At 50.8% G+C, this 21,318-nt stretch overlaps 1 protein-coding gene across 2 annotated transcripts in view; it reads right to left on the minus strand.

The window, feature by feature from the left end:
- Positions 1–1,613: 1,613 nt before the first annotated feature.
- Positions 1,614–21,318, minus strand: part of MNT (MAX network transcriptional repressor) — a 34,367-nt gene continuing 14,662 nt past the window's right edge. For both annotated transcript variants that reach the window (XM_017822668.1, XM_017822669.1), the window contains exons 4-6: positions 20,652–20,763; positions 4,565–4,757; positions 1,614–3,091 (exon numbers count right to left, since the gene is read on the minus strand). In XM_017822668.1, the coding sequence (XP_017678157.1) occupies positions 2,385–3,091; positions 4,565–4,757; positions 20,652–20,763 (1,012 nt within the window). In that variant the 3' untranslated portion in view covers positions 1,614–2,384. The remainder of the gene's footprint in view (positions 3,092–4,564; positions 4,758–20,651; positions 20,764–21,318) is intronic.

Raw genomic sequence — 21,318 nt, forward strand, 5'->3', positions numbered from 1 at the left:
ATGTCCTCACTCCCAACACCACTGCAGAAGGCAAAGCCACACAGTCCCCTGAGAAGGGAGATGACCCTGCTGCAAACACTCGAGTTTCTGATGAGGAGCAACTGCCCCGATACCCAACACTCACCTTCCAAATATTGGCACACAACAGCCTCTGGGGGAAAGCACCTGCACGGACAAGGGATGACCAAACCCTGGCGACTGCGGGAACCTCCCAGTGTTAACAGTGCACTGGAATGAGAACAAATCATCTGCTTAGATGTGGTTTCAGGATAAGAAATCCTTTAAGATGTGTCCATTCTGCAGGAGCTGTGTTGGCAGCACAGCTAAGAGCTTCCTGGACTCAAGGATGCAAGAAAAAATAAAACAAGAGGTAACTGTGGAGCAACTGGGGCTTCACAAACAGAGGTCACGCAATTCCCAGCCAGACCTGCTCAGAAGGCACAATGACCCCTGACCTCTGCAGTCATTTCTCCTGCCTCCAGACCAGTTTCAGCCAGGGACGGTATGGAACAGGCAAGTGTTCTCACTTTAACCCCTTTCACACCAGTCCTCAACAAGGCAAAAGTGCTGCTGGAGTCAACATGTCTTTGGGCAGACTATGGGTCCTGCTTTCCTAGAGAGGACCTCACCCACACACTGCAGGCAGCACAGTGAGGTGTGAGGGCTCAGCCCTCCTTACCTCCTCCCCTCCCAAAGCTCCTGGGCAGATGCTGGGACCACCCTCCCATCCTGTCCCAAGGAGAACAGTCACTGGCTACAGCAGGAATTTTGCCTGCAGTAAGGACTGTGGAACACTTACTTTAAAAAGAGAGGAAGACAGAATGGAGATCATTCACAGCAGTGACTACACACACGGTGCAAGGACCAGAACATTCAGCCAGCAACAAAACACATCCTAAGCAGCCTCCCAGGCAGGCTGGCAGGTACCAGCAGAGCATTCCTCCTCTCCTGGCTCCACAGGATTTGCCACTGACCTCAGAGAGGTCTTGCCCCATCACCAGGAAGGGGCAACAGGAGGGTCCCAAAGGACGAGGGTTCTTTGGTGCACATCCCACTGTCAGGCACGAGCTCTCACACTGATCTCCTGCAGCAAACCCTTATCCTGCACAAGGAGAGATTGTTTACCCCCCAAAAAGGAACAAAGCTGCCAAAGCTGCCTGCGCTCTGGAAGGGAGCCACATCCCCATTTATCCCTTTCTGAACCCACTGACCCCAACAGCAAAGCGTGGTCAGGTCAGAACAAACTAACAAACAACATTAACCCACACAGCAAATCCATGACATTTCTCTTGGTCTTCTTGTCCCAGGTTCCACCCACCAGGCCACAGGAACACCCAGCAAGCTGCCAGCACAAAGTATCTGCCTCTGCCCAACAATGAACCCGAGAAACCTGGGGGGCTTGGACTGGCAGGAGAGACCCTGACCAGGGCTGTGCCGTGCACAGAGATCTGCAAAATCAATTACTGCATCAGCAAACCAAGCCAGACAAAAACCAAAACCCCCCAAAACATCCAAACAAAGCACTGTCAACCATTAAAATAATAAAAAACAGGGTTTTTTTGACATAGCTATAAAAATCAAGTCATTTATAAAATGGCAACAAATGAAGTCCAGTTGTGTATTCTTTTTCCTTTTATTAGACAGGACAGAGAATTTCCTTAAAATGCCATAACAAGTCACAGTGATTTTAGATGGTTTTTGAAATGTAATATATTGATGGGAAATACCTTTAAAATGGTCTGACTTGTGGTTTGTTGTTGGGGTTTTTTTGTCACTATAGAGGTACCCTGGTCCACCAAACCATCTATCTTAAAGTTTCTTGTTTAGAGAGGACACTCTATCTTCTTCCTCCAAAAGTGAATTTTGTCTCATAATCCTGCAAAATAATCAACCTTACAAAAGGCCTTCAAATGTTATATTTATATATATATGTATGTACATATATATACACACACATACACACATATATATAAATATAGACTTCTATGATTTTTTTTCCCATTCTACGCAATGTCTCGATAAAGAGATCAGCAATTTTTATTCTACAAAGAAGCAACACATAAGAGGGCAAAATTAAAGTCTTAAGAACATCATATCCATAGTTCACTCATTACACATAAAAGGAAAAAAAATCACCATGAACAACTGTCTCTGCAGTTTCTCAGATCAGCCAATCCGAGCGCGGAGCAGCCCCGTCCCCGTCCCCGTCGGCAGGCTGGGCACTGTCCCCAGGCTGGGCACTGGGCACAGGCTGGGCCCTGGGCAGCTGAGCACAGCCCAGCCCAGCCCAGCCTGGCATTCCTGCCGAGTCGGACGTGGTTGGAATGTATGGAGTTTCCTTAGGAAAGGTTCCCAACAAAGACCTTGCCGTCGGCCCGTCCCCTCTAGGCCAGCTTCAGCGTGCTCACCGGGAAGGACGGCATGGTCACCATAGTCACGGGGTTCAGGACCGTCTGCCCCACCAGCTGCGGGTGATGCACGACCTGGGTGCCCACGGCCGGCTTGGCCATCACCGCCGGCTGGCCCAGGCTCGCGGTGCCGTTCACTTGCTGGTGCGAGATGGTGTGAGCGATGTGGCTCACGACGGGCTGGCTGACGGCCACGGGCTGGGGGTAGAGGGGCAGCTGCGGGCCCAGGTGGGCCATGTGGTTGATGGTGGCGGGGTGCACAGTGATGTGGCCGATGGGCTGAGCAGCAGTGGTGAGTTGCACGGGGCTGGACGTGGAAGGTGCAATGTGAGCAATGTGCTTGGTCTGTGGACCCTGAATCACGTGGTTGACAGTCTGGATGACCGAGGCGTGGGTGGTGGCCGTGTGGGCGATAACAGTCGATTGCACGGTCGAGGCCGCCACGATGTGAGTCTGTGCAGGGACAATCGCCTGCGGCGGGACCAGTGCCTGTGTCTGGAGGGGGGGCTGGGCGTGGGGCTTCTGCTGGATGGAGAGGTGAGGGGGCAGGACCGCGGGCAGGGGGGGAGCAGCATTCGGGGGGACAGCTTTCAGCAGCTCTGGGTGCTGGCGCTGGGTAAGTTTTGGTAATGAGTTCACTGGCCTGTCATCTTCCATGTCTTCATCGATGTTGTCTTCACCCTCTGGAAAACACGAGAGGAAGTTCCCATAAAAAAGCAAGCAGAGCATGAACTGGACCAACAAGCCTCCCTAAAGGGCAGCACAATGGCACAGCATGGCATGGCCTCTTCTCACGGCTGTGGGCCAAGGACCTGGAGCCAAGCAGGTATGACAGCCCCGAGCTCCAGCTAGAGCGCAGTGCTCCCAACAGGCCAAGAGGTCTCGCTGGGCAGGCACGGGGACCACCGTGAGTAGAGGCTGACAGAAAACACCTGGCTGACCTCTGTCTGGGCTGAAGTGGCTCCTTCTGGGAAGAGGAACAGGGTTTCCTTTCTTGGCCAGTTGTTCCACTGATTGGCACCACCCTTTCTGCTCCCAGAGCAAGAAGGAAACAGCAATGGAGAAGTATGGTAGCAAGCCCCTCATGTAGTTCTGGGAAATGGACTTTTGTCCAGTGAAGGAACTAATGAAGCAAAGCAGGAACATGCTGGTCCTGCAGAGCCAGCACAAACACCCTGCACTGCCTGCTCTAGAGCCAGCCATGCTGCAGAGAATAAAAATCCCAGAAGATACAGAAGCAGCAGGAACCAGGGAAGATACTTCCCCTTCACAAGCTCTGGTTTGCAGCAACTTGACACGGTGGCTTTCAGCACAGGCCACTGCACAGGGAACGGCCAACACTCCTAACGACAAAGCCCTGCTACTCCTGACTTCCACCAGCCTACACCTGGAGCCTGTCTGTGTGTTCAGAGGTGATAATCCTGAAAACAAGCCTGAACAAACCAGAAACCTCAGATTTTCCCTTCCTGGAACCCATGGTATCATGTGCCTGCAGTGCCAAGAGCAAATGCTGGTTTGAAGGAGCTGCTGTGAACGGTTCCGCAGCGCTACAGCCTCCACATCTCTGCAAAGCTCTACATCCACAGACTGCCTACTCCTCCTGCTGCAGATCCCTGGTGTGGAGGAAAGCATGCACTCTCCTATCTCACAGGAACTTCTCACTGGGAACTGCACGGCAGATATCCATTAGTGTCATTTCATCTTCACTATGAATCCTTCTCATGCAACATGAAGGCTCCTTAAGTTGTTTAAGTGCTCTGGTACCAAATCCTTCTTCTCTATGTGCTGAACACCCTCCCATATCCACACAAATACATCAGGATGTCCACTTCTAATGAGCAGGGCTGCAAAGCTGTGTAAGAGGAAATCTAAGTTTGGAAAACAGGGATTTATCTCCACGTGAGGAAATGGCAGGTCAGAAGTGCAAACCTGCACTTTGTATCTACCTGGCATTGATGCACAAATATCAGTTTTACTTCACACGAACAGCAATGTGTTATTAACCAATATCAATCATTAGCAACACTCAAAAGCCTTTTACTTTATTCTGAATGCAAAGAAACCCTGACGCTGGCAAAGGAAGATCCCCACCATCCCTACGTAACTGTGTCAGTGACCTTCTGTGGTGATTACAAGGAGAGAAAAACTATGGGTACCTGATGCTGTCGAGGTAGATGCCTGGTCATCCTCTGGCTGAACTGTCTGTCGAACAATTCTGTCAATCTCCAAGATGTCCATCCACTGGCTCAACTCGTTCTTCAGCTCTGCCAGTCGCTGCTGGGTAGCGATCTTCTCTCTCGCCAGCCGCTCCATCTCATGTTCATATTCTTTTTCCTTCCTCTTTAAAGTCTAAAAACAGCAGGAAGAAAAAGAAATATAACATGAACAAAGACAATAGTCTACACTAACCCGGTCACTCCCACGTCCACAGCTAATTTTCTTACACTGCCAGTTATGCTGGTGTAAAACGTGTCCAGCTACATTTACACCTGCCAAATTCAGGCAGAAAGAGAAGGACAAGAGCTGGCACCTGAAGGGTTGCTCTGGCCAAATGCTTTCTGCCTGCTGAGGGAAAACTGATGAGCCTCAAAAACTGAAACACTTAGAAGGAAAGGAAAAGCAAATGATGAGCTTCTGAGCAACACACATCACACCAAGAGCTCCTGACCTAGGAGAGATGGTGAAGAGCCAACAACCCCCTGCATCACAGAGAAATCCTGAGGTCAGACACAAAGGAACTGTGTATGTTCTCCTTTCCTGCTAATGCACTGGAAGTGTCTGTCGGCAGGGGAGCTGCTCGTCAGTCAGCACAGTACAGAGAGATGCCCCACAGTACTTCTGGGAAATATAAACCACACAGACTGGAGGGGGATCAGCCATGGAGAAGGCAGCAGAAAGCAACAGCTCGTCTTCACCAAAGTACACGTTGGTGAGTTCAGCCAGCAGTGTGGCACTGCACAGTCACAGCACAGAGAACCAGCCCCCAGCCCAGGGCAGCACTTACTGTATGCATAAAACAGACAAAATAAGTGAAATCTGTAAAACCACATATAGACTGTCCATTTTCAGAAGTTAAGTTTCACCACTGGGAATTTAAATCCCACACACGTTCCTGAAAATACCAGCCACGCAGAGCCTGCACAGATGCTCCTGTTCCCTCACTGCTGGCAAGCACTGAGCTCAAAAGCAAACCCCACAGCTGGCAGAGGACCAGGCTCACGGTCTTCTGAACACGTGCTCTTTATTTCTATCTAAGGTTCTCCAGGACAAGTGCAATCAGAACGTGACCTCATGCCTTTCAGTGGTTCTGCTGACGTTGTAGATCAGAAGGTTGCTGGGAAGGACTTTAAAGCCTGTTCAGCCAGGCCTTTAATGCAGCCTAAGCTGACACAGACTAGGGCAGCTCCTGTCGCTACCTTTGTCCTGGTAATAACAATAAAGGAAGTATTTTTAAAACAGCCAAGCTAAGTGTGTTAGCAGGGCACAACCACTGCAGGTGTGTCAATAGAGACAGTTCCTCTGCCTCCCGGCCTGGCTGCCTTCAGCTCAGCTAAAAGCCCCTCAAAACAGAGGGTTTTCAGGCAAAGGGGGCAGTTCTCTCCCTCACGCTGCTTTCCAAACCAAAGCAAGCAGCAGAAGCCAACTCACACAGTCCTGTCCTGGGCAAGCCCAGCAGACCTGCAGCCCACCACAGGGAGGGGTCATAGGGATGGCAGGGAAGGGGGGACGGGGACTCCCGGCATCCTGGCTCTGCACCAGCCCTGACCTGTAGCCCGGAGATTCCCATATGGCTGAGGCCCAAATCCACAGACTAGTTTTAAAGTCTCTTTTCCAACCAAGTGCAGCCAAAGCATTTTGCCTGACCCAGAAAACACTCATGTGCTCTGATCCCCTGGGAAAGGGGTGTGGGTGGGACATGGAGCAATGAGGAAAGTGCACACTCCTGCTCAGGTTTAAATATGCAAGAAGATAACTTGTCTGAATGTCTTCCCCCTCACTGTGTGACCAGGAAAGAGCCAAGTAGGAGAAAGGCTGAGGCTAAACCTGCGGTGCAGACATGAGCCCAACCCCACTCTGCAGCATCTCCCCACAGCTGCAGGGCACAGGAGGACAGAACAGGAACAGCTCTCCAGGAGGAGTGAGCACAAAATCCCCGCAGCCTTGGCGCCTGCAGCGGGCACAGCACACGCATATTCAAGCAGATCAGATTTGGCTTCACTCCCTGCTGCGAGAGGAGACTCCCAGCATGGGGAAAGCATAACTATGAGATACGAGCAGGGCAGCTGGTAATTAGTTATAAACTTTTAATTACTGGGAAGGCGGGCAAACCCTTAGGAAGCACCAGGAGGAGTCTCCCAGCAAACAGAGCCAGGGAGCTCACTCTGTTGCTCTCCAGGCACTCCACAGGCATTGGGATGTGGCTCTGGTCCAAGCCTGGCCCCACGGGCTCTGCCTCCCTCAGCAGGGGCAGCCCCAGCCCTGAGCAGGCACTGGCTCCCGGCTGCCCCTCCCTCCTCCCAGGGCTCACTCTCCAAGGGGACCTGCCAGGGAGGCTGGAGGAGCAGATGGGCTGGAATCCCTGCTGGCACCAGTAATCTTTCAAAAACTATTCTGGGATGCAATTCACTGGGGCTCACTTGGTAAAGACGGATCTCCAGGCTGAGCTGCTCTGGCCTAATAACGAACTGGGTGTGATTAACCAGAGCCTTCCTGCCCCTCCTGCAGCTCCCTCCGAGCACTGCCCTGCTCTCTGTGGGTACACGTGGATGCAGCCCCTTCCCAGCTCCACAGGGACTGGGTGTGTGCCTGCACTGAGAGCTGAGTCTGGGAGCAGGAATGGCCCTGGCCTCTCTGAAGAAATGGGCACTCACTGAGGGACAGGGAGCAGAGACCCTCCTGCCTTTGTATTTCTTCCCACTGCAGCCAGTGTGGAAGAGGGCGGCTGAGCGTCTCCCGTGTCCCTCTGACCGGCAGCCCCGGGAACAGACGCTCTCTGGCATCTCCCTCACGACAGATTATCTTCTGCAAATCATCCTGCCCACATCAGGTGCCAGGATTTCCCATCAGTCAGTAAAGTCCACAGCGACAGCCAAACTTTGCTCATTGGGACTGCAGTCACCGACCTGCCCCGGCACAACAAACACCTTTAGAGACACCCACTGACCCCCAGGATGTTTTTTATAAAACAGGAATTTCTGTCAGCACCATCACCATGGATCCTATGCAACACAAACACAGCAGCTTTGAAATAAGAACACACATCATTTTCTGAGATACAAGGCTCTGGGATTTTCCAACAGAAAGGGCACATAACATTAGTGCTGAAATGGGCAGAGGGGTCCCTGAAACTACAAACAACACAATCATTGAGAGTTACATTTTGATAAAAGGAATTCTTACAAATGCCCGACCACCTGTCCTACAAGGTGTGAAACTTCATTAAGGCAGAGAGACCTGGAGCAGCTGCAGGGCAGGAGCTGCTGTCCAACCTGCCTCCACAGCCACCAGGAAGGGCCATGGTGAGGGGTCAGGTCTGGTGCTGGCACCTGGGATGACACTTAAGCTGCCTGCTAAGATCCTGAAGGACACACGCTTAACCTGGCTCATGAAATACTGACCCTGCTTCTTCATGGTGGAAAGGTCACCTAAGTTACCTGCATTTGTGTTTTCCCACTTCTCTAGAGTGGCGAGGCCGGGCTGGCCCCGGGAGCTGCGGAGCCCAAGGAAGGCCAGGCGTGCCCCTGGCAGCTCTGTGCTGCTGGCACAGGGCAGTGGGTGACACCTGACTGAGCACAGCTCACGTGCACCACGGCAGTGCCAGTTCTGTGGAGCAGAGGAGCCCAGCCCACCCCAGACTGCTCTCTGCAAGCACCAGGCTCCAGCACAGACCCTCCTCCTCACGGCTGTGCCGCAATCATTGTGACATTTCTCTTTTTCCTGTTAAGCAATTGGGAACCCCGGTTGTCCAGGCAACTCTTACTCTGCAGAGAAGCTACAACTTCAGAACTCTTATTTTTCACTTCTATGCACCTCTAAACATTCCACATGAGCATCACCTGAAAGAGTCAGTAAACCCTGACCCTGTTGAGGGGGAAGCTGAGCTACCCCGGTAAGAAATCATGGATTTCCTCATATTCCTGTGAATCCATCCATGGTTTTTGATGCTTGGGAAGTTCTGCAACTGAGCTGCTGGCTCTGGTGAAGAGAGTTGGTGTTTTACTCTGAACATTTCCAGTTCTGAGTTGAAGCTGAGAGCAAGTCCTTTGCAGCAGAGCAAGGGCCTGACCCTCCCCTGCCAGGTACCACCACGCTGGCAGAGCAGGGGCTGCTCCATGTGCAGACGGAAGCGGAGACAAGGACACAATGGCAGTGGTGGTGAGTCCCTTCATCTTTTATTTAAACACCAGCAACCAAATTAAAATCCTCAAGTGGGTTTGCTTTTGCTCCCCAAGAGTATCTGATTCTGTTCCTGTACCTGTCAGGTCCCAGGCAGCCTTCACCCACCTGGATTGTTGAAGTGAGACCAGATGGCTGCAGCAACAGCGAAGGCCTGACACAATTCCAGCAGTACCACTACCCTCTTTTGTGCTCACTTGCCCAGCTCTTTCAGAGCCACTATTTGGTCTTTGTGTGCATCTCCCTGGCACTACCTGGTAAACAAACCAGACACCAACTTCTGCTATCGCTGTGCAGCAACAGTCATTTGTCACTGCAAAGAATTCTCCATTTTATAGCTGTCTGTAATTAAATGGCTCGCTCTTATGTCAAGATTGGAAATAATGCCTCTAAACGCCTTCCCTGTGCCTGCCCCAGGAATGCTGCTGGCCCTGTGGTTGGCATTAGTGAAATTTAAAAGGCCTTATTACAAAGCTTCCCTCGTAAACATTATATTAGCAATTTAAGAATGCACTTTCAATTACGAGCTTTTCCAAAGCATATTTCAGTTGTTACCTTTTCCTACACAGCATTCACTGACTGAAAACCCCTCATCAATGAGCAATCAGGAGAGTGATTTGCAATTTCAAGCCAGATTGTTTAACTCTTTGCTCTGGGGATCACAGCTGGTGCCACAGAGTGGAGCTGCTGGACCAGGAGGGTTCCTGAGCTGCCATCTCACCTGCAGGACCTCCAGCACAGACCACATCCAGCCAGGCAGGCTCTCCATAGCCACATGCAGCTTTGATTCCTATATGCAATGGGAAAAAATCTAAACACTAAGAAAAAGATCTTATCCTTGCAGGGACTGTCACGGTGCAGGAGATCCACAGCAGGAGCGTCCACCAGCCTGACTCCACAAACATTCCAATCAGGACCAGTGGGATGCTGGAACAGGCCATCCCCACACAGCCCCAAACGGAACCCAAACAGCCCCAGCTGCCAAGACACCACAGTCACCTGCAGGACTGCGGGTTTGCCACTGGTTCTATCAGTTCTGAATCGTACTAAACTGTCTGTGGAGTTCCTACAACAACCACTCGCCCCAACCCCATCCGACCTGCCGCGATGGAGCAGAGCCCAGGAAAGTGGGAAAACCAGGAGCCAGTTTCCCTAGCATCAGGCTGGTGTCCCCACCCTCTGCAGCGACTGCCTGCACTTGCCAAGGTGACACATCTGCCAGACTTTGCCTGCACAGGACCCGCTCCTGCACCTCAGACCTCCCAGACCCCTGGACCTCTGTTCCTGCTGATGCCAACCAGCCCCTTGGTCTGCAGGAAGCAGCCATGAGGAACCCCAGCTGGTTGCCACAGGAACCAAAGCCATGGTTTCCATGGCAACTGCTTCACTCCGCTAGCTCTCCCAGCCGAGATCCCGCAGCAGTGCAGGATGTGCTGGTCTGGTACCACTGACAATGGGAAAACACGGGTTGGACACAAGGGCAGCACCGCAGAGCGACGTCACCGCCCCGCCAGTCACCACCCGCAGCTACAGCCCACTGCAGCCTCTGCTGCACCACAGGACCACGGTCTGGCTTTCCCCAGACACGAGGCAAAATCATGAGGGGCTCAACCCAAAGCCCTGAGTCATAGCGGGACCACGCTCAGCACTGGGGGAACGGGGTGAGGTCCTGCCGTGAGCAGCCCCCAGTGAACCTGGAGAGGGGACAGTCTGTGTGCTGAGGGGAGGCACAGACAAGGACTTCAGGCTCCTGCTGTTCATGCCCTGGTTTCAGCCTCCTAAGATCTCAAATTTCACACCAGCACCAAAACCAAAACAAAGCCTGCAAGGTGAAATACAGCTCCTCATTCCCTGTCCATACAACACCCAGCACCCCCAGCGGGGCCAGGGGTGTTTGCCAGGACCTCGTGACCCGGCTCTTCCATGTGCTCAGCCAAGGAGCTGCCGTGTTCCGGGAGGGGAGCTCACCCCACGCAGGCACAGGCAGTGCAGGGAACACCTGAGCTCACCCCACGCAGGCATGGGTAGTGCAGGGAACATCACCTGCTGCAGGTGCTGCACCCGCTGCCAGCAGGTCCCAGGGGAGTGGGGCTGGGCACCACCCACCACTGCTCAACCTGGTGGCAAGGGCAGGGATGAACACCCAGACAGAAATACCTCCCAGAACAGGAAGTGTGCCTGGAGTAGAGCGATCACGGGAAATGAGAACACGCATTGGTATTTACATTTATCACTTCACTCTGAGAAACGTACTTCAGGCCCCTGATAAAAAGACATTGGGCCATAATCTGTGATCAGAACTAGAGCTGGAACGTGGCTGTTTGCATGGCCTGGCAGAACCTGCCTCCTGACGCACCACGCTCTGGACAAAGTACAGTCACTGGGGCAGAGGGGAGGAAGAATCCAAACGAGGAAGATAAAGAATAAATTCAGAATAAAAATAACCAACAAAAGAAAGGCAGCAACCAACTGGAACACACGATACAACAAAGCAGGGAGAAGCAGAGCCATGCCCAGGCCAGTCACTGGACCCACACTGGCTGCCAGCAGTTCAGCAGATCTGTTCTATTCCTTAATATGACTACCAAGGATAGAGGAAATTCAAATAAAAAGAATTGAAGTATGATTTGCAGTGACTTGGTGTTAAGTTTGATCGTGTGTTTTACTTTTCTTATTTTTATTTTTTTTAACCAGTCTCTGTCATGCAGGAAACAAGCAAGACAATTTTAATGATTCTAGCAGATTCTGGATGCTCCAAAGACCCTGAAATACCATGGTGCTTGTTATTCAGAAAACAATCCCAAACAAACTAAAATAATTGGGGAATTAAGAATTTGGAATTAATAATTCCAAATTTAATTCTGCAGCACTCAAATGAAAAAAATTTAAAAATTAAAATAATTTATGGGAAATATGCCTCTGTCATCATTTTCTACAAACAGAAATGAACTGTGCTGCATATCAAGGAGGGATTATTATAAACGACACAACTGCTGGATGCAGGGCATTTGGAAGCTCTTCCCAACCCTCCACGATACACATGGACATCAGTTCCAGAGGGCAACAGGCAGTTTTATGCCTCGGAGCCACAGCCAGGGCTTTCTCTGCCAGGGATGAGGAGACTTCTGTGCAGACACATTATCACAACACTGATTTGCTGCTGTGCTTCTGTATTTTCCTTGGAGGCATCTCTGAGCAGCCCTCATGGGAGCCAAGGCAGAGTTTTGGATGGGTCCTGGGCACGACTCCCTTTGTTCGTGTTCCTGCCCTTTGGCTCAGCCCACAGGCACGAGGCACAGCTGAGCTGCACACCCCAACAGTGCCTGGGGAGCAGCAAGGGGAGAATTTCTCCTAGGAGAGCAGGACGCCTCCCAAAACACAGTTTTGGCAGGTGATGGCAGCCCCAACAGCCATGGGCTCTGAAGAACGACCCTCCCCAGCAGAAGAGAACCACCCCACACCACAGCAGTGGGTCCGAGGCCCTGGGGACTCTGAGAAGGTGCCATCCTCCTGCACCACTTCTCCTCCCAGTTCCCCCACCTGTGTAAGGAGGTCAGTGCCAGTTATTCACATCCCAGTGGCTCCACCCACGGCCCATGGAGCAGATCTGGGTCACCAGAGGATTTCTCTCCACCCACCTCCCTCATTGTCATGGCCACGGTGGCAGTGGGAGGATGCAAAGCCCAGCTGTTAAACATAAACCAACACCTGTGTGAGACCATGAGGCAAAGCTGTGCCCCTGAGTGCAAACTGCCCTCTGTGCTGGACGGGTTGGGGCATGGCAGCTGCAGTGCCCACTGTGCCCAGACTGCCACCACTGCTCACAGAGGGGCTCCCAAGGCTGAAGCTCCTCTGCTGGGCTGAGGGGTTACCTTAGAAAGGTGAAGTCCTGTGAAATTCCTAAACATGAAGGGACAAGAAGGTGGCAGCTGCTGGGGACCCAGAGCTCTGATCAGCACACACTGCTCTGAAGGCACAGCTCTGTGCAAACCCACCCAACCTGCAGTGCCAGCTCTGCAGGTGTGTGCAGAGTGAGACCCATCCTTTCAGAGACACTGTCCTCTCAGCCTTTTGGGAAGAGGGGCAAAATATAAGTTGTTCTTTCTAATGCTGCAGGAAACTGCCCAATCACCCTCAGGGAGCTTGTTCCTGCTCCCCTAAGTACAAATACAATGAATGATCAGGTCCCTGCCCATGAGGTGGCAGGACAGGACAACAGCTCACCTGCCAGCTACCCAGCTCTTTCAGTCAGAGCCAGAATTCTCAAAGACATAATTTCCCCTAAATGCTGTCTCCAGATGGCCTAAGTAGCCTCATTATTCAGATCAAGATGAGTCTCAGCACAACAGGACCAACAGTCCCTACCTGACACCCTCATTATTAAATGGGGATTGTGATTTCTCCTCTGGGTACCACACAGGCTGTCCCTGGATGAGCAGTGTATCCCCAAGAGGGATTCAAGAAAACAGTTTGAAGCCCATAGTAAAAGGGATCTTTTAAACCTCAGATTGATATTTCAACTCATAATGGCATAAAACATGAGCAAGACAGATAGAAGCAAAATAAATTTGAAAACCAGTTGATCCATTTTTTCCTGGTTTGTTTACAGTGCTAACTACCACCCTGTGCAGAAGCAGCTTTGCTGTTTCCCAAGGTCACCCAGCTCCCCATGGCCTGCCCAGGCCCGACAGTGAAGAGAAATGGACAATAAAGCAACTACAGCCACACACAGGGAAGTGTTCAGATGGAACCACAGAACTGGCAGGGCAAGGCCAAGGCACAGGCAGCAGAGTCACTATTAATTTTTTATAACTAACAACTGGGACAGGGAGCCTTGCAAAAATTTTACTCATATTTCCACACTCTCCAGAGCACGTGGTATCAGGATTCCTGTCACGTCAGAGTAACACCAGCACGACAACAGGAGATTCAGCTGACACCAACTTCCTGCTGCTGCATGACAGTGTCAGAATTCCCCTCACTGATTATTCTGTAGCTGACAATGTTGGCTGCCACAACATCCACAGCTGCAGAGTTCGGACAACACAGCTGAACTCTGCTGCACTCTGTGCACCGTGGTTACTGCTTCCTTAAAACTGTTTGTTTGGGCTTCCAGTCGGGCACTAATTCACGGGAACTTCAGAGAGTATCAACACACACCTTTGCTACGGACCAGAACAGGAACCCAAACTGCCCTGTCAGTTGTGCCACGGAACCCAGACCTTGTCCCAGTCAGGCTCTCTGTGAAAAGCAAGCCCACAACCCAAGCCACACAGTTGTGATGTCAGTGAGTTTAAAGGCAGGTGACTTCTGCAATGTCACACATAAAAAACAGCCTGTGCAATCAAGCTGTAATTATCACAGCTCAGGGGCCATGCCCTTTCTCCCCTCCTGTGCCAGCTCTGACTGCAGGTGACAACCAGAACAAGCAACAGCCCCCAAACACAACCCCCACCAGCTCCCACACACCAGCATTTCTAAACCCTGTGCTGTGCCCCACTTACACGTTGTTTTGGTTTTTATAACCCCAAGTGCTTCTTCAAACTACCACTTAAATGACAGCAGTGGGACAGGTGTGGATTCTCTGACCATTACAGAGACACCTATGGGTTCACAATTCCATTAACCCTTTCCAAACTCTTGTGTACGAGTCACGAGTGAGGCATTAAGAAAATCACCATTCCTCTTGGCAAAGGCTAAGAAACATCTTCCAAAACAAGGTAAAAACATTGGGCATTTTTAAGAACTACTGCAGGACATGTTTTGTGACCAATCCTGCAAATAAAAATGCCCCGATGGCTCCCTGGATGAGCCTCCCTGAGGTCCTGCTGCAGCGGTAGGGACAGAGGGGGATTCCGTTTCACATTTTTAAGCACGCTCCAACTTGCTTTACGTTACTAAACAATAGTTTTTTAAAGGTCTTATTACTCATCACTTTCTGAAGTCTACAGATGACATGTTGCATGACTACAGCCTATGGATGCTGGAAGCCTTCATTACTGGCAATGAGATTCAGGCTAATTAGACAAGATATAATCAATGGATCAGGTCAGGTAAACACCATGAAGCAGCACAGCTTGGCACGTGAGTGCTGCTCACATGAGGCAGTACTGATGGACCCAACTCTTACTAGACAAGTTTTACAGAAGGTGAGTATATTCACCTCATAGCTGGCACAGAATAAAGAATAACAGTAAAGAATAACAGTTACAGCCACCCTCTTCAAGGTGGGGAACTTAACTGGATTCAGCAGAAGAGTTTGGTTTATGCATTTTCATCAATAATCCAACCATGACAGTGCCTGAATGTAAATGAGACCTGATCTTTAACCACATCAACGTCAGACATGTGGGTTTGTGTCTGCACCTTCCTGCACCAGGATCCTGCAGTGCCCTTCAGCACCCACCAACACTCAAACCCCAACTCAAGCACTGCCACTGCTCTTGTTCTGGTCACCTATGTGCAGACAGAGATGAATTACTGTGCTCAGGCACTGATGAAGTGACCGAGAAATAAAACAAACCAAAAGATGAAGAGATGCTGTGGTTATTAACAGGAAAATTTAACCAATGTATCTGGTCTGTTCACAAGTCCACGAGATCAGCTTAAAAAGGATTTTTACATGCACTGTTTAGGTATCCTTGGACAGTACTTTGTATTCATTCTGCCCTAAAGGGAGTCAATTAAGTCGATTATTGTTGGCACGGATGGGCAACTGCATCATTTTTAGGTGCACAACATGTTGCTTCAGGCAGTTTGAGAAGCCAAAAGAGGTGAGGTGAGGATTAACAAGTTAAACATCATAAACAACTGCCAGCACCAGTGAGCACAGGTAAATCAGTTCCCAAGGGGCCACTACCCCTGGCAGGAGATCAGGCATCAGCTCTGTCATTTACTGTTTGAGTTTGCTGAACCCATTTTCTCAATGATCTGAGACCCTGCTTTAACTTCAACCCAGAGCAGTTACACATGACAAGGAAAATGCCATCATTCTGGCAGTGGTGACAGAGCCACAGGTCAGCTGAGGCCACGGCCCGGGCAGGTGGAGAGAGCTCTGCTGAGGAAGCCACATCTGTAATCAGAGGAGGAAATCAGGCACACTTCCCCCAAAATGAACAATGCAGCAATTTACTTGGGAATCTAGAGAGATGTCCGTTTCCTTGAGTCCAGAACGCCAGGACTATTTCTTAGCCTGAACATTTTTTTTAGCTCCTGAGGAAGGAATCAGGCCACAGAAACTGTCAGGGGCTGCTACCATCACCTGCGAGGAGCTGCGAGGCTGCTGCAGCCCAGCTGTCTGCCTTTGGAAAGGGCAGGTTTCCATCAGGAGGATGCAGACTACTTCACTTTGGTAAAATATTTCCCTGGCCAGCTGGGCTGCAGTTCAAGTGGCAGCAAGACTGTTTGCACAAGCAGCCTTCTGACTTTTAAATGGCTTTGCTGTTCATTTATACATCTCTCTAAGTGCAACCAACCAGAAAAATCAAAAGACTGATTTGCATCAAAAATTTATCTGGATGATTCCTGGGAAGACTGGTCCCAGAGGCAGGTTTTCAGCCCGTGCCAGTCCACGGCCTTGCTCCAGTACTCATCCCATCAGCAGGAAGGCAAACCCCAGCTCCTTGGGAAGAAAGAAATTCCACCCTTCCTACCCCTTCCTGAGGCAATAATGACAAACTGGCCATCCTATAAATTCTCAGTTCACCACAGGTACATTCTGTCTCTAACATCACAAACAAGGCTGGCAGATGACTTGTGGGAATTTGTAAGCAAAGTCCATTTCACAACCAGAGCCAACACAGCTCTGTGGGACCACGACTCAACGTCTGTCACCACAGCAGCCTCCCAACACCTCTGCCATACCCAAGCAGCCCACGTAGAGGTTTGGAACACATGGTGCCCCGCTTCACTGCCTTCCAAGGATTTTGCTCTTTGCCTTTTGCACACCCTGAGAAGCTCAGCTGTATCTCAGATTTTGGAAGCACATTGTTATTTAGTCAGTGTTTGAGTTATACTGAGGAAACTGGCCAACAAGCAGGACCTGCAGCATGACCCGAGACTGCTGGGCTGGGCTGCCTCATGTCAGTGTCACCCGGTGTCACCTGGTGAGCAAATCACCTGGATGTCATGTTACACTAAATGTGCAAGACAAAATAACCCCCAGAACTGGAGGGTGCTCAGGTACCACAGTGACAGGCACATTTTGAGAACAGAGGAACAGTCTTACTTAAGGGTTTTTCAACTAGCTTCCCAAGATGATGATTACAACATTTCCTAGGGGGCAAGGAATCCTTCAAGGAGAATCACATCAGGGCCCAGCTGCACGGGCTGTGAGCTGTGTCTGATGCCAGCTGGGCTGGGCTGGGCCCCTCTGCAGTGGGCTCTCTGAGGAGGACAGCCTGTCCTGCCTGGGCTCTGCCAGGGGACACTGCCCCAGGACAGCCAAGGGGACAGGGCTCTGCTCTCTCAAAGCAAACAGCATTTTATTCCCACTGTGCTTTTAGCCAAATCACTCCATGCATCTTACAGACTCTTCAGAGGTCTCCAGCATTTTCTCTCAAGTTTTGTGGGGAGGAGAGTGAAGAACAAGGGCTGAGGTGGCCCGTGCAACAAATGGGCTTGGTCAGAGGCTTTGTGCTGGCGTCTGGAGCCCACCCTGCTGTCAGACCCGCTGGGAAACCCCCTCAGCCAGAGCCACAGAACAACAGCCCACACTACTTTAAGCTGAATCACCAGCTAAGGGATTATTAACTTCCAGCTGCGTTCAGCCCCATTTCCTTTGTGCAACAGTGTGTTTAATTGCAGATTCTAATTTACTGTTGCAGAGCACAAGCCCAGGTCCAAGGATAAATTAAAATGACAGCTCCATGGGAAGTTCGGAATTTAACTTCCTGACTTATCTGATTTGATGCAGATACAAATATTTAAATCCAGCCAAGGAAACAAACCGTCTGTTTCTAAGAAGTTACAGCTGGAACGGGGGAAAACGGATTTTGTAGGAAGAGAGGCTGCAGCAATCAGTGCACTGCCACAATGCCCACGGGCACAGAGCAGCCACTGCACTGAGCTTCGGCTGGTGCACTGTGCTCCTCCCCTGCGAGGCTCATTTGGGTTTGGGTTTTTTGGTGGATTTTTCCCTTTAGTGAAAAACTGCTTCATTATCCTGGGAGTAAGAGGTTCTAGTTTTAAATCTCCTTTGCACAATTTCCCTGTTCTCTTCTCAAGGGAAGCACCGAGCCTGTGAGTGAAACAAACGGAGCTTGGCGTACGATCAGTGCCCATCCCCACACTGACGCACGTTAGTTTTGTTGAAACAGATCACAGCTAAATTCAAACTGCGTTAAAAAACCAATATATATAAAAAACCCCAGTGCTTAAGTTTTTAGCACAGCCGAATCCTGTGACAGAGGTGCAGACCCACGGCGAAGGCGCTGCCAGGGAAAACTGCACGCAGGATACTCCCTGCTGCCTGGGATACTCCCTGCTGCCTGGGATACTCCCTGCTGCTCTGAGCTCAGGCAAGCAGCTGCCAGAGAGGCTCTGGCTGCCCAGCAAGAGGAGGAGGAGGTGATGCAGCAGTTGCACAACGTCACAGCCAGGCCGTGTCACTGCCCAGGGCAGCGGGCCAGCCGCCAGTGCCGGGTCAGTGCCCGCCCACGGGCAGCCCCACCACGCCAGCCAGGGCTGGCACTCGCCATGTGCTCCCTGCACACGTGGAGGTGGACACTGGCACAGGAGCACTGGCCACTGGGGAGGGAGAGTGGCTGGGACAGGCCTGAGGTCACTGTGACCTTCTCCTCCACACACCACGAGGCAGGCTGGCTGACCGACCACTCCTCCCGCCGCCAGCCCAGCGCTGCCACACTGACCTACGGACACCCAGACCGTCAGCCCTGTCCCAGTGCTGCACACCCCAGACTCGTCACCGCAGAGGCTCCTCCTGCAAGCTACAACATCTGTGGTGCACAGGCAGCAGAGCTGGTAAAGCAGAGCCGTGCAGACACAGCCCCCGCTGGCGAGACAGTCCCACACCAGGAGGGAATACTGAGCATAAGCCCTCCCAACCTCTGCATTTTCACTCCACTGACTGATTAAACACATTGCAATTACACCACCCCAAGACCTCCATCAGTCCCAGATGGTGGGCACACACAACAGCATGGGAGAAATCACACCAGAGCAGCCAGGTCGACAGACCCGATCCCAGCCATCCTGATTCCCAGAAGGGATCCATGCTGGGAAAAACAATTCAAAGGCGGCACTGAAACAGACCTGAGCAGAAACTTACAGGAGACAAAACATGGTTCTGAATCTGTGAATGCCTTCTGGACCATCAAAAAGCACCTTACACCCCTGAACAGGACATGATGAGGGTTTCACTCCCAGCGATTTACAGAGCTGTTGGTCCATATGCCCGCAGGCAGCACAGAACTGCACCACACCAGAGACTCAAACACTGCACAAGGGACCCAGGGAGGAGGGAGAGGTAGGACCAGCCATCTCCACTGACAGTCTCAAACAGAATTTTAAGGTGCTTCCCAAAAGCACAGAGTAAAAACACTGCCAGAGCAGAGTCTCTTCACAGAGAAGTCTGCACGTGCATCAGCGTTCCCAGGGTGTCAGCCACGACACCAGACACGGCTCCTGACACCCTGACTGTGGAGAGCAGTGATGGGATCACTCTGCTCCCTTACTGCTGATGGAGGCTCATCCCCACAAACATCAGCTGGCCCAAATCCAAAGAAAGGCTCAGATCTTCTCCAATGCCCATTAGGCTGCAATACAACCACGCCCCCAAAAATACCTTTTTGAGCAACACAAACAGTGGATAGGTACATCAGAATTTGCCCCAACCAAAGGCTCTCTGAGGGAAGTGGCTGATGAAGACTAACGAGAAGGGCTGAGCTGATCTCACTCTGAGACATTACTGACTCTCCAAAGTGAAGCTGAAGCAAGTAATCAATGTCCAGCACTTCTGAACACCAGAGGGAAATGATGTGTGAGAGGGACTAAGGAAAACGGGAAGAAAGTGAGGAAGAGATGACATTTTATTGTGGAAAAGCCCATTGTGATCAGTCCTCAGCATCCTTTATTCTAGTTAGAAAGTACGAGGTGTACTGGCTCTCTTCATTTGCACCATAAACGCAGCAACTCTTCCAGTTTCCGGATAAATTTTAATTGCATTACATGCTATTAATTTCACTCACACTCACAGAGGACATCTACAGTTTCTTTTGTGCTACCATTAACCACTTTCACAAACATTAAACAAGCAAACACAAACACTAACTTCTCTCCAGCTGCAAACACAACTGAATTTTACCTGTGCTTTCCCCCAGACTCATTCCTGGTACCCTACCCACCTGCAGCTTCATGCTGCAACCCCAAATTCCAGGCCTTCCCTGCTTCCAAGCAAATGGCCTGTACTCCCATATCCATCTCATCAAATATTCGAGACATACCAAACCTTCACGGAAATCCAACTGTTTCAGTTAAGCAAACAGAAAACCTCCCCAAATCATACAGATTAAAATTCATCTGAATCCAAAAGTAGCAGCTGAAGTTCACTCAGCCTGGATCTCTACGATCATCTGAATATCTGCTCCCTGTGTCCCCACTGCTGGTAAGGATGTTTTGTGGTTAATTTGGAACTTCTAGAATAAGGAGACTGCATGAAGCAAGTGTTCCTAAAAGATCCAAATGCTCTGGAAACCTGGAGTTTATAAATGACCACATCCTGTGGGAGGAGGAGGAGGAAGGGGACTGTCTCTCCTGTTTTCCTTTGCACTCCCAGGTGAGCTGCAGCCCCTGCCCAGCCCAGCCCGAGCCCCCGAGCACTGCACATACCTGGATGTATCGCAAGGCACTCCTGAGGACACTGAGGTTTGAGGTCTTCTTGTCATCTACGTTGGGGATGTTGCGCTTTAAAGTCTCAAAGCACTCTTTCAAATGTGCACGTCTAAAGAAAACACAGGTGGGTCGTCAGCTCGTGGGACACATACCAGAAACCAATTCCACATAGGGGAGAGCTTAACTGGGGCCTTAATCCAGCAAAGCACCTACACCTGTGCATAGCAGACCCCCAGCCCAGCCCAGCACAGACACCACAGGGCTGTGTGCCTGGATTCTATTCCAGCTTTGTTAGGAACACTGTGCAGCCTTAAATGAAACATCTCATCTCCCTGTGCTTCCACTGTCACCGTATTTCTGATTTAGCTAGTCAGGCTTGTAAGAGTTTTGGGTCAGGAACTGGTTTTTCTCTTGTATTCACACTGTGCACTGACCCCTGATTTTGGTTCACTGCTTTAAAGGAGTCACACTGTTATGCACACGGGGGTTTGCTTTGCGGGATGAGGGCTTTGCAGGGCGATGGGACGCAGTGGTGCAGTTAAACAGAACATACTGGGAAGCCAGAAATGCAGAACTGAGCTGAAAGAAAGCAAAGCAATGCTGCAAGATTCAGTAAAAGCCACTAAGAATTTTGTTCAGGTTCTTTGTTTAAAAACAAGCAAAC

This window comes from Lepidothrix coronata, unplaced genomic scaffold (genome assembly GCF_001604755.1).
Source record: "Lepidothrix coronata isolate B3197 unplaced genomic scaffold, Lepidothrix_coronata-1.0 Scaffold99, whole genome shotgun sequence".
NCBI classification, from domain to species: Eukaryota; Metazoa; Chordata; class Aves; order Passeriformes; family Pipridae; genus Lepidothrix; species Lepidothrix coronata.